Below are 13733 nucleotides of genomic sequence, written 5' to 3'. Positions count from 1 at the left end.
CCCAGCATATACTAAATATAAGAAAAGAATTTTCCAAGTTGCTGCTTGGTGGTCTATGTCCATTAAGAGAAAAAAAAAAACACAGAGGTATCGTCAGAAGACACTCATTTCTAAGGTCAGAAATTAAGTGAACTCATTATGAAATCTAAAATGAAAATATCCTTTTAGCAATTAATCTACATTGCATTGGGCATTAGGTGGAAACATAGCTTAGGGTTATGCCGTGTCCGTCTTTACGGTATCAGTGCTAGAGTTTTTACACAGAGTCCTGACTTCTGTTACATCAACCTGAGCCAACAGAAGAAAAGTGTTGCTCTTTTGAATTAGCCATGGATGCTGCCTGACAAATAAAAAGTATTTTAAAGCTTATTTTCTCAGAATTAAGGATAAACAAATGAGACCCAAGGTGAGGGTGCCGCCCTGTCAAGCCTTTACATTCTGCACCTACTTTCATCCGGGAAACTGTCTTATTGATCTCTTCCACGTCCCCCACAGTGACAATGTTGGACTTCAGCATCTGGTCAATCAATACCAGCCAGTCGGCCAGTTCTGTGATGGTTTTATCCAGATCAGCGGGAACTGAGATCTCTGGGACCCGCAGAGGAGCATCTGATGGAGATGATACTAGCACCACCTTTTGGACATTGGGATGAGCTGAAAGAAAAGATGTAGCAAGATGGAAACAGTCAACAGGATGTAATGATGATGATGATGTGTAGAGATGGCACGCATCTATGCACACTGAAGTGAAATTTTGTTTCTCTAAGAAGTTATTATTTTTCATGTAGAAATGGCATGGCTTGAAGTAACCACATGTGTTTGATAGCCATGGAGCCAACACAACATGGCCTCACAAAGTTCATGGCTATCAGGAATGCACATATGATCAACGCTAACACAGAAAGAAATCAGTAAATAAAACACACACATACCAGAAAAAAAGCATGATAAAATTGGTAGCATTATTTCAATAGGTCAAGATACCTTCTTCAATTATAAAGCCAGTTTATTCTTAATTTTTCTGTTTTTTCACTTAACTTTATAGTATGTTCATATTTTTTTCTCTGTCTCTCTCTTTTCTTTCTGTCTTTGTCTCTCTCTCTCTCTCTCTCTCTCTCTCTCTCTCTCTCTCTCTCTCTCTCTCTCTCTCTCAGACACAGGGTCTCAAAGTGTACCCCTAGCCAGCCTGGAACTCCCTATGTAAATTGGGCTGGCCTCAAACTCATGGAGATCCACCTTTCTGTGCCTCCTGGGTTCTGAGATTAAAGGCCTGCGCTACCACCCCTGGACTGCATATCTCATTCTTAGCGAACCATGTGAATAACTCTATAAGACTCTACACACATGTATTCACTGACTTTTGCAACAACCTTTCCTTCAGTTGCACATGTAGATTTCTCCTGAAATCCGTTCTTTACCAAAGAGCTTAAAAGGAAAATCTTTGGTATACAGCATCTTCCACATTTCCAATCTCTAACTTAGCAGAGATTTCCCAAAGTAGAATTACTGGATCAGATAGCATTTTTAAATTCAAGTATTTAATCTTCTAGCCAAATAGAATTTGCATATCCAACAAGCAGCAGAACAGCCCGCATCTGCATCAACAGGATTCCATCTTGGCGCGCACAAATGCACAGCTGTTTCCATTACGTAATGGATTTATTACGTATTTTCATGACTCTGAACCAAATGTGGGATATCTACCAACCGTGAGCTTTGTTTTGGTTTTTTGGGGGGGGAGTTGTTTGGTTATAATCCACTTCCTTATCAATTTGGATAAAAAGATAGATAACCCCTTCCCTCAGGGTTGAAAGCAACACTACTGCCTGGGCTTTTGTTTTGTTCTACTTTGCTTTTGAGATGTATATGTCCTTTGTAAACACATCTTATCAGATGTGAGAAAATCAAATCCATAAAGCTTTCTTGGGGAGGGGCGGGGTTAATCCTCCTAGGACTTTGATTTTCTTTCCTCCTGTTGCCTCTGTGTGCGGAGGTCAGAGGGTGGCCTTCAGGAGTGAGTTCTGTCCTTCATAGCACTGTTACCTGCACAAAGATCTCACATATTCCCCCCAAAGTTTTAAAGTAAATTCTCATCTTCTCCAAAGATTGATATTTTTTTTTCTCTTTGTTTTGTGGTTGGTGTTGTAGTTTTTGTCTAAGTTAGGTGTATGGGTGTTTTGCCTGAATATATGGCTGTGTGTGTGCCTGGTCCCCACAGGGCTAAAAGGGACGCTCAGATCTCCAAGAACTGGAGTTACAGATGGCTGGGAGTTGCCATGTGTACGCTGGGGATCAATCTTGGGTCTTCTGGAAAAGCAGCCAGTAGTCTTAACCACTAAGCCATCTCTCCAACCCCTTGCTTTTGTTTTTTAATTTAAAAAAAAAAAGTTGACAGTTTCAATATAAATTGTAGTTAAAATAATAACTAAATCAACCTGGAATCCGCTATAAATTCAGTGCAATTCTAACAAAAATGCCAATGCAGACAGCTTGGCAAAACCATAGATGCAAATTTCTAGTTATGCAGTAATAAAGAAAGGGACCCCTTAAATTCTTCCCTCTCAAAAGGCTTAAGAGAATTATTTGTGAAAGGAGATATGCCATGCCAGCTCTCTAGCTGTCGTGTTGGCCAATGGTAACTGCATCCCTTTATACTAAACTCAGACATTCAAAGAGATGAACAGGAGAGAAGAGCACAGGGCACAGGGAGCAGAGAGACCTGGCATTGGAAGTGACAACACTACAGGTAGATGCTGAATTCACTGTCCAGTAAGCCTGGCAGGGAGTGTGGGGAGTTGGTGCCAAAGCATCCAACCTCAAGCTCATAAGAGGAAAGTTAGCTGTATTGAGACTGAGGAATCAAGCATAAAAACTATGATTTTTCAGATTAAGATGTGAAAGGGTCTCTTTAGGAGGCCAGAGCACAACACCAGATGAGCACTAAAGTGCTAAAATCTAAGGAAAGCATCGAAGAGTATTTTTTAAAATCTCCGAGAGACTTGATACCCTATGAGCATATACAGGGGGAAGAGGTCTCCCTCAGTCATAGTCATAGGGGAGGGGAGTAAGGGGAAAATGGGAGGGAGGGAGGAATGGGAGGATACAAGGGATGAGATAACAACTGAGATGTAATATGAATAAGTTAATAAAATACGTATTTAAAAATATCTCCAAAAGACTAAGAGAGATGGCAATTGCTATGCACATGAAATTAATCAGTAACCATAACACTTTTATTCTTCAAAGCTCTGGGGAAGGCAACAGATAACCTACTAACAAGGAAATCGATTCCATATGAAAATGAAGAAAGCACAAATTAAAGCAAAGTACTTTGTAATCACAGGCCAACAGATATGCAGGTCACAGGCTGGCAAGGTGACAGCTGACAAGCCCTGGCCTCCTTGTGGCTCATCCAGGATATCTGGATGCTGGTATTACCTCCACCACCACCACCACGACCACCACCACCACCACGACCACCACCATGACCATGCTCTCCCGGATACACAGTGCTGTATCACCTACACCACCACTCCAGACAAAAACCTAGAAGCATAAGTGAGAACCTAGCTTTGTCGTCTGCAAAACCAGATACTTAAGTCACTGTGAAAAGGTAAAACAATTTCCCTTTCTTAATTGTCATCTTGCCTTGATGTTACTATTATAAAATCATATTTTCTTACAGTATGACAGATTTATTGCTGTTATTTTTAAACATCGGTAACCAACAATTTTGAAATTTCTTATGCTAAATGGAAGAGACTATGTGATTCTGTTTACATAAGATGCTCAAGCTGGACCAGTCCATAGACATGACATGCACACTGATAGGAACCAGAGGCTTGGATCTGTGGGAAGGGGTTGAGACGCTCCCAGGGACAAAAACTCTAAGGTCAGAATGACGGGAATATTTTGGAGTTACATAGCAGTGGAGATTGCATGACATCACCCATGAACTAAATGTCCTTGAATTATTTACTTTTAAAATGGCTCCTTTTACTTTAAAAAAGAAAAGAAACACAGTAAACTACAACATTGTGAATGGGCTAGAGAGATGGTTCAGGAGTTAGTACATATTGCTCTTGCAGAGGACCCAAGTTCAGTTCCTAGCACCTCTGAGGGCTAGCTCACAACAGCCAGTACTCCAGCTCCAGGGGAGAGGATCTGGCCTCTTCTGAACTCGTCAGGCACCTGTATTCATGTGCACATAACACAGAAACTTATATGTGCATTTAAAAACTGCAGAATTTTTTAAAAAGCAAAAAACATTGTGTAGATGGAAAGTCATACTGAGACTGGCTTCAGGTCTCATATCTGTTCTATGGATGGTTGTTAAAAGAAAAACAAATTGCAAACCTAATGTAAAATGGGTTTGCTGTCAGTCTTTTATACATGTAAGTATGTATGCAAAGAGTCCCTGCTCCAGTGTCATAATGATTTTTTTAAAAGATACACTGTCTCTTTCATTTCGCATAAGAAAATTTAAAATTGTTGGTTATCAATGTTTAAAAATAACAGTAATAAATCATATTTTAACAAAATGTAGTTTTATAATATTAACATTAACTATGGTTTGAAGCAAGATGAAAATTAAGAAAGTGACAGCTGTACCCAGTGTGGCAAATTGTTTCTTTATGGACATGGAATTGAAGTTGTACATACACACATGTAATACACACACATACACACACGCACGCACATGTGCGTGTGTGTGTATATATATACATAAGTGTGTGTGTGTGTGTGTGTGTGTGTGTGTGTGTGTGTGGTGTGTGTAGAATCAGCAAAATTTCAATTCAAGTGCTTGAGAAACAAATCTAGTAAACCAACCGGGCCACAGGGATTTCTGATACAAGGTGCTGGGGAAAATAAAGAACACAGACTGAGTTTCATAAGCAAGCCAGCAACATCAAGAAGTAAATATACAGTTTTTTTTTTAATTCAAAGAAGAGGGGGGAGGAGGAAAGAATGAAAAAGAGGAAGAGATGGAACAGGTAGAGATCAAAAAGGTGATCACAGGTAGGAGGCAGCAGGTGGGAGGTGGCGATCAAGGGAGAAGCGGGAGAGACGTGGAAGGCAGTGAAGAAAAGCAGGAGAAAAAAAAAGTTGACAGTTTCAATATAAATTGTAGTTAAAATAATAACTAAATCAACCTGGAAACCGCTATAAATTCAGTGCAATTCTAACAAAAATGCCAATGCAGACAGCTTGGCAAAACCATAGATGCAAATTTCTAGTTATGCAGTAATAAAGAAAGGGACCCCTTAAATTCTTCCCTCTCAAAAGGCTTAAGAGAATTATTTGTGAAAGGAGATATGCCATGCCAGCTCTCTAGCTGTAGTGTTGGCCAATGGTAACTGCATCCCTTTATACTAAACTCAGACATTCAAAGAGATGAACAGGAGAGAAGAGCACAGGGCACAGGGAGCAGAGAGACCTGGCATTGGAAGTGACAACACTACAGGTAGATGCTGAATTCACTGTCCAGTAAGCCTGGCAGGGAGTGTGGGGAGTTGGTGCCAAAGCATCCAACCTCAAGCTCATAAGAGGAAAGTTAGCTGTATTGAGACTTAGGAATCAAGCGTAAAAACTATGATTTTTCAGATTAAGATGTGAAAGGGTCTCTTTAGGAGACCAGAGCACAACACCAGATGAGCATTAAAGTGCTAAAATCTAAGGAAAGCATCGAAGAGTATTTTTTAAAATCTCCGAGAGACTTGATACCCTATGAGCATATACAGGGGGAAGAGGTCTCCCTCAGTCATAGTCATAGGGGAGGGGAGTAAGGGGAAAATGGGAGGGAGGGAGGAATGGGAGGATACAAGGGATGAGATAACAACTGAGATGTAATATGAATAAGTTAATAAAATACATATTTAAAAATATCTCCAAAAGACTAAGAGAGATGGCAATTGCTATGCACATGAAATTAATCAGTAACCATAACACTTTTATTCTTCAAAGCTCTGGGGAAGGCAACAGATAACCTACTAACAAGGAAATCGATTCCATATGAAAATGAAGAAAGCACAAATTAAAGCAAAGTACTTTGTAATCACAGGCCAACAGATATGCAGGTCACAGGCTGGCAAGGTGACAGCTGACAAGCCCTGGCCTTCTTGTGGCTCATCCAGGATATCTGGATGCTGGTATTACCTCCACCACCACCACCACGACCACCACCATGACCATGCTCTCCCGGATACACAGTGCTGTATCACCTACACCACCACTCCAGACAAAAACCTAGAAGCATAAGTGAGAACCTAGCTTTGTCGTCTGCAAAACCAGATACTTAAGTCACTGTGAAAAGGTAAAACAATTTCTCTTTCTTAATTGTCATCTTGCCTTGATGTTACTATTATAAAATCATATTTTCTTACAGTATGACAGATTTATTGCTGTTATTTTTAAACATCGGTAACCAACAATTTTGAAATTTCTTATGCTAAATGGAAGAGACTATGTGATTCTGTTTACATAAGATGCTCAAGCTGGACCAGTCCATAGACATGACATGCACACTGATAGGAACCAGAGGCTTGGATCTGTGGGAAGGGGTTGAGACGCTCCCAGGGACAAAAACTCTAAGGTCAGAATGACGGGAATATTTTGGAGTTACATAGCAGTGGAGATTGCATGACATCACCCATGAACTAAATGTCCTTGAATTATTTACTTTTAAAATGGCTCCTTTTACTTTAAAAAAGAAAAGAAACACAGTAAACTACAACATTGTGAATGGGCTAGAGAGATGGTTCAGGAGTTAGTACATATTGCTCTTGCAGAGGACCCAAGTTCAGTTCCTAGCACCTCTGAGGGCTAGCTCACAACAGCCAGTACTCCAGCTCCAGGGGAGAGGATCTGGCCTCTTCTGAACTCGTCAGGCACCTGTATTCATGTGCACATAACACAGAAACTTATATGTGCATTTAAAAACTGCAGAATTTTTTAAAAAGCAAAAAACATTGTGTAGATGGAAAGTCATACTGAGACTGGCTTCAGGTCTCATATCTGTTCTATGGATGGTTGTTAAAAGAAAAACAAATTGCAAACCTAATGTAAAATGGGTTTGCTGTCAGTCTTTTATACATGTAAGTATGTATGCAAAGAGTCCCTGCTCCAGTGTCATAATGATTTTTTTAAAAGATACACTGTCTCTTTCATTTCGCATAAGAAAATTTAAAATTGTTGGTTATCAATGTTTAAAAATAACAGTAATAAATCATATTTTAACAAAATGTAGTTTTATAATATTAACATTAACTATGGTTTGAAGCAAGATGAAAATTAAGAAAGTGACAGCTGTACCCAGTGTGGCAAATTGTTTCTTTATGGACATGGAATTGAAGTTGTACATACACACATGTAATACACACACATACACACACGCGCGCACATGCGCGCGTGTGTGTATATATATACATAAGTGTGTGTGTGTGTGTGTGTATGTGTGTGTGTGTGTGGTGTGTGTAGAATCAGCAAAATTTCAATTCAAGTGCTTGAGAAACAAATCTAGTAAACCAACGGGGCCACAGAAATTTCTGATACAAGGTGCTGGGGAAAATAAAGAACACAGACTGAGTTTCATAAGCAAGCCAGCAACATCAAGAAGTAAATATACAGTTTTTTTTTTAAATTCAAAGAAGAGGGGGGAGGAGGAAAGAATGAAAAAGAGGAAGAGATGGAAGAGGTAGAGGTCGAAAAGGTGATCACAGGTAGGAGGCAGCAGGTGGGAGGTGGCGATCAAGGGAGAAGCGGGAGAGACGTGGAAGGCAGTGAACAAAAGCAGGAACGCACACCATGAGCTGGCCAAGAGAAGTGGGGAGCTGGGGTTAACCACCGCTGAAGACTCGCATGGCAAGTGAAACACAGTGCTTCGGAGAGTGTGTGAGGCTATAGTGACCATGGCCACATGATCTACTTAGGACACAGACAGGAGGAAATAACTAGGAATCATGAGAGCGCGCAACATTCTCCACATCTAGAGAAATAATATTTCCTACTGCATGGTTCCCTGGAAGATGGAGTCTTCAATACCCCCCCACACACACACACACACACAAACACACATCAGGACACTAAACACAGATTGCCATAGCAGGCAATACCTGATGACTTGAAAAGCTGCATCTCTCTGTTAAAATAACTTAATATTTTCCACCCATCCTCCCTCCTCCTACAGAGGGACCCATGGTCATCCAGGTACTTCTTTAACTCAGGGACTGGCAAATCTCTCCAACCACAAAAGTGAACTGATTCCCCCAAGCTTAGCATCCAAACAGTCTGAATTCACAATCATGAACAGCAATTGTGTAATGGTTTTTCAATGAGTTCTTCTAACAGGATGCCCATACTGTAAATCCATCTGTGTTAATGAGTAAAGGGTATCTTACCAGCAATCCTCATCTGGGAGGTGGAGCAGGGCTCTCGGGTGCGTGTCTTCGGTGTGCTAGGCACTTCTCTGCATATCTGTAGCATCGAGCCAAACACAGAGGGAGAATGAAGATGGCTGTATCTCCGAAAGACAGACACTCCTCTAAATGACAGCTCAGTCAATCTTTTGGTTGACACCCTAGCTTGCATCTCCACCCTCACTAGACACTGTAATCTTACTGGAGCCCTTACCTCCACTGACAGTAAGCTAAGAATGCCAACCATTGAAGCTGTCCACTCCTGTCACAACTCAAACCCTGTACACACTGGGCGAGTCTGACCTTCCCTCCCAACTCTTCACCCTGCATCAAATGTCATCGCTGTGCAGGATAAATCTTTGATCTTACTTATTATTTCCTATATGGGTTTTCAGAGACTAAAGACACCCCCTCCCGCCTCGATAATATATCTTCTGTTCATCTTTCTGTCAAGTGGATATTCAGATACATTCAAAACTCAATTCATGGTCTCTGTCTTCCCAGAAGCCACCTTTGGAAGCTTCTTTCAAGACTCTATCTGATCTTTTTGTATAAATTCTTAGGATGAGTCCATCCTTCCCTGCAGCATAGCTACAGGATCTTTCAAATCCAAATCTGTCTCAAAACAACCAGTGGCTGCCCATTTCCCTCAAAGTAGTCCCAAGATGGCACTCAAATTCCATAGAACGCCGCACACAGTCAATGCACCAGGATCTCTAAGAATAAGTCTGGTGTAGGACAAATGTGCTTCACTCATTGTGTGTCTTCTAGACCCTTCCACGTGCTGTATTTCCCCCTGGACAAAGGCTGTTCCTTTATCCCTTACCTAAGCAGTACTTGCTTATCTTTTATGACTTAGCCTAGATAACATCATCTCCCACAGGCCTTTCTTGGTTATTGTAAAGTATGGTAAGTGTCCCCTATATGTCCCTAGCTTGCAAATTTTAACTGTGTGTCTCTTTGTCTTACCCATGACAAACCTGCTGGGTGCTACATAGTATCATTTTTCCTATATTCATCATTCTTAAAATGGGGCATTACATGAACCAGGGGTGTGGTGAAAACCTCCTAATGTAAAAAAAGATTGTATGAATGAAATATGCTGGAGTAGCAGCTCCGACGTGTGTAAGATTCCCCACACAGTAAGCATTATTTAGTCTTAGATGTCATAATTACCCGAAGTAGACAATTCTAAAATCTATTTTAATTTAATTCCTGCAGTAATTGAAGCTTCAGCATTGTCTAGGATGGTGCTCCCAAACTTATCACCATACCCTTTTCTCTAAATACAACCAGCACCCTGTGTGTTCAATAAAAATGTATGCTCGGGATGGATTCAGCAAGTGACACCGGAGCCAATATGTCTGGAGAGGAGAGCAGGAGAGAGAGCATCAGATAGACTCAGAGGTAGCAGCGAGGCAGCCTGCCCTGCGAGGGGCCTTATAAATCACAGCAAGGACAATTGGCTTTTACTCTCTAGAAGACGGAAAATCATTAGCGGACTCTGTTCACAGGAGTTACTGGCTCTCACTTACACCTTAACAAAGCGCTGGCAGTTTTGCTGAAACACTGCAGAGAAAGGGTGGCAGAGGAGAGCAGGGAAGATGGCTTTTCCAGAGATGATGGGGACTTGGGACAAGCCAGCGGCAATACAAAGTAGTAAAATATAGTCCAATTTATGCTATTTTTTCTAATGTAAATAAAGCTGAAACTATTGTGCAGAAACATTCACATTCATGGCCAACCAACATCTACACATCAAAATTTTGCCCTCCCCTGCCTTCTCACCTATAGCTGTCCACCTATCCTCGAAACTACCTATCCAGTCCATGGAGGAAATCAGGGTGTGTGTGTGGGGGGGGGGGGCCAAGTGTGGTGCCTAGGTGTGTCTGGGTGTGTAAGAATGGCAAGAGTTGTCTCTTTATTGAGTTATAACTCATATATAATTTATGTGCTGTGATAATGGCTTGGGATTTCTGATTTAGGCAGGAATAGAGATGTGTACGCCATTAACTGAGGCATGAGATATCCATTAAGGCCTCGGGGAAAGGTAGAAAGCAGGAGCTCAATTTCGTAAGTTTTGAGACATCTATTAGCTACTCAAGCAGAGACATTGAAGAGACCATGGAACATGCAAGTGTAGAGAACAGAGGAAGGGTGCAGGCCAGAGACGCAGATAACTAAGTGACCCCTTGGGCAACAATTCATAATCACAGAGGCTGATTTGGAAAGCATACATAGAGTTTTTTTAGTTTATTAAATACAGGCTAACGCTACTTCTTTTTTCATCTCTTTTCTTCTTCTAGTTTCGCCTCCTCTTTCTTCTTATTCTCTTCTTGAGATAGGGCCTCACTATGTAGCCCAGGCTGGCTTTCAATAGACCTTCCTCCTGCCTTAGGCTCCCAATGTCAAATGTCAGAGCTAGAGATGTGTGCCAACACATTCACCATGACTTCAGTTTGATGAAATTTAAAAAAGAGTAAAGTGACTGACAGTCAAAGACAGGACCATTCATTCTGTGCCTCACATAGAACGCAGACATCGACCCAGAGGGCACCAGACAAAATGAAAAGAATCCTATGAGTTCATCGACTTTTAACCATCCTACCGCAAAACAACTCCCATCTTGGTTTATTTTTTGTCAGATGTCATTAAATTCCACTGAAACTTAATAATAAATACATACTGAAGGAATAAAATCACCAAAAATAAACAGACGTGGGAAAGTCATGTTCGACATCAAGAAGCTATTTTAAGGTCTTCATTTCTAGAATATAATTACTGGTGTTTTATTGCCAAATTCCGATAGACATTCATAACTTGGTGTGTTCTAGAATATACACATCCCGTAGAACAAAGAGTCCCAAGTATCAAGAACACGCATGATAACAGGTGAAAAGATATAATTGTAAAAGGGCTGAATACGCATGTATATACTGCACCTATAGCTACACAGTTTTAGCTGCAACAAGACATCAATTCCTTAATCATAAAATCAATAAATAGGGGTCAGCAAGATGGCTCAGGGGGTCAGGTACTTGGTACTAAGGCTGAAGATCTAAGTTCGATCCCTGGAACCCACAGTGGGAGAAGAGAATCAAACTCCCAAAAGTTGTTTCATTACCTGTGGTACATTCTCTGTGCCTCTGTGTGTCTGTCTCTGTGTCTCTGTGTCTGTCTCTATCTCTGTCTCTCTCTCTCTCATACTCACTCTCACATGAGAAGCATGCGACAGGATTCCCCCGCCCCCATGCACACCTTGTTCCACGTCGCGTTTACATTCCTCAAACTTTCTGAAAGTTTATCTCTTTCACGCAAACTCAGATTTTTGTCTGAAAGCACTTCCAGCTCTGCTCTGTTCAGCCACTTGAGGTTTTCAGCTTGAACGTCCATCTCTTGGGCTAAGTCCTGGAAGGGTGTCATCAGTAGACAGGCAAGGTTAGAAAGTCATAGTAAGGGAAGGTTAAGAACTTACTAGAATTCTCTTGGGGAAATATCGTTATGAATGTAGGATTCAGGCTCCTTAAATGGAAAATAAGCTTATTAAAATTGTTATTACACTCTCACAAACAGGACACGAACATATACTCATGTGCATGTTTGTGTATATACATGAACAAACACACTCTCTTTTTATTATTTTTAATTGAGTGTGTATGTCGGCGAGTAGGTTTGTACAATTGAGTGGAGAGTCTAGAAGAAGGCATGGACCCCTTGGAGCTGGAGTTCCAGGCAGTTGCAAGCTGCCTACCTGACATGGGTACTGGGAACCAATCTCGGGTCCTCTGCAAGAACAGTCAGTGCTCTGACCTGCAGGGCCATCTCCTCAGGCCCAGCACACTCTCTCTTAATCTTACTCACTTCCTCACCACCCTTCACCGGCATCACCTGCCCCACAGTCCTCTCCTGCAATGATCTGACTGTTAGATTTTCTTAGGAAAATCATACCCGCCAGTGGCAAGATAGTAACACAGACAAACAAGATATTAACAACCTCGATTTTTAAATGGGTATCTGTGGAGTGTGGGGACCATTCTTCCCCCAGCATCAAGGTGACTTAAACACATATTTTACTCATGTTTTGGAAGGGAAAGGAATAATGATTCTCTCTCTCAGCTTCTTGTATTTTCACTGAAGCAATATTTGTTTTCACGAATTTCTATTGAACTTCACTTCTGTGCTCTAACCTCTTTGTATCGGAGCTACTTTGGAACTCCCAGAGGCTCAGAGGCATTGAGAATTAGCACACGGTTCAGTTTGAGTGTCTGCAGGTAAATATTTGCACAGTTTTATTATTTGGAGTACTATTTCTTAATAAGAAATTCTTACCCAGTGTTTGACCAGGAATTCAGAATTTCTTTCTACTCTCAGGGATAATAAAGTACACATTATATTTAGCTAGTTTGTGGATGACAATTTTGGGTGACTCAAATCCCTCATATTAAAATTCCTTAATAATATTAGTTTCCTTTATTTTGTTAATTTTAGAGCATGTATTTAGTCAAGATTATAGATTGTATGCATGTGTGTGTGTGTGTGTGTGTGTGTGTGTGTGTGTGAGAGAGAGAGAGAGAGAGAGAGAGAGAGAGAGAGAGAAAGAGAGAGAGAGAGAGAGAGAGGAGAGAGAGAGAGCACTTGCATGCAAGTAAGCAGATGTATAACTATTAAAAATTCCTGCTGGGTACAAAGCAATAAAAGAAAAATCTGATTGCTAAACTATAATACTGTCTACTTCAAGCTGCAATGAGTTAACAGCACAACACCCGGGATTTTCCTGCAGAAGTCACCGTGATAAATAATAATCAGCAATTACCTTCCAAATCTACAGGTTAAAAATCATACTTCATGGCTGTATTGTATTCCAAGTCACTTTAAAACATTTTAAATCTTTTAACCTAATATCAAGGCCAGTGTTACCTATCTTTTGCTTGATCTCTGCACAACCAAAATGATGGCTGCTTGTTTTAAAAAAAAAAAAAATCCTCTCTCAAATTCTCCACACTTAGCATAAAGGACAGTTTCACTTTCCTCTCCACTTCCGCTTCAGCTAAAATTATCTTATTCCTAAGTGCAGCGATGTGACATCGGAATCTAGAGACAAGCTCCTTACTGTTAATTCCTGTGCGTTTCCCTCAGGGTCCGTGGTTGGTCTCTTCTGCACAGCGCTCTCTGCTTTTGTTAACCAGCAGACAAACTCATCAAAGCGTCTCCTGTAGCCCACCACCTGCACACTTTCTTCTTTTAGCCTAAGAGAACACAGTGTGGAAAATATTGACAGAAAGTAGTAAGTAAGCAAAATAGTGTCTATTTGTTTCAGAA

At 40.8% G+C, this 13733-nt stretch overlaps 1 protein-coding gene across 8 annotated transcripts in view; it reads right to left on the bottom strand.

The window, feature by feature from the left end:
• The window catches only part of UTRN (utrophin), a 490767-nt gene that overhangs the window by 258692 nt on the left and 218342 nt on the right, over positions 1-13733 (bottom strand). For all 8 annotated transcript variants that reach the window (XM_084777015.1, XM_084777016.1, XM_084777011.1 and 5 more), the window contains 4 exons: positions 13525-13660; positions 11673-11822; positions 8397-8472; positions 449-654 (listed from right to left, as the gene is read on the bottom strand). In XM_084777015.1, the coding sequence (XP_084633141.1) occupies positions 449-654; positions 8397-8472; positions 11673-11822; positions 13525-13660 (568 nt within the window). The remainder of the gene's footprint in view (positions 1-448; positions 655-8396; positions 8473-11672; positions 11823-13524; positions 13661-13733) is intronic.

The sequence above is a fragment of the Acomys minous genome (assembly GCF_964271855.1).
Source record: "Acomys minous genome assembly, chromosome: 3".
Classification (NCBI taxonomy): domain Eukaryota; kingdom Metazoa; phylum Chordata; class Mammalia; order Rodentia; family Muridae; genus Acomys; species Acomys minous.
Note: the sequence above shows the minus strand (reverse complement) of the source record. Positions and strands in the feature narration are given on the sequence as shown.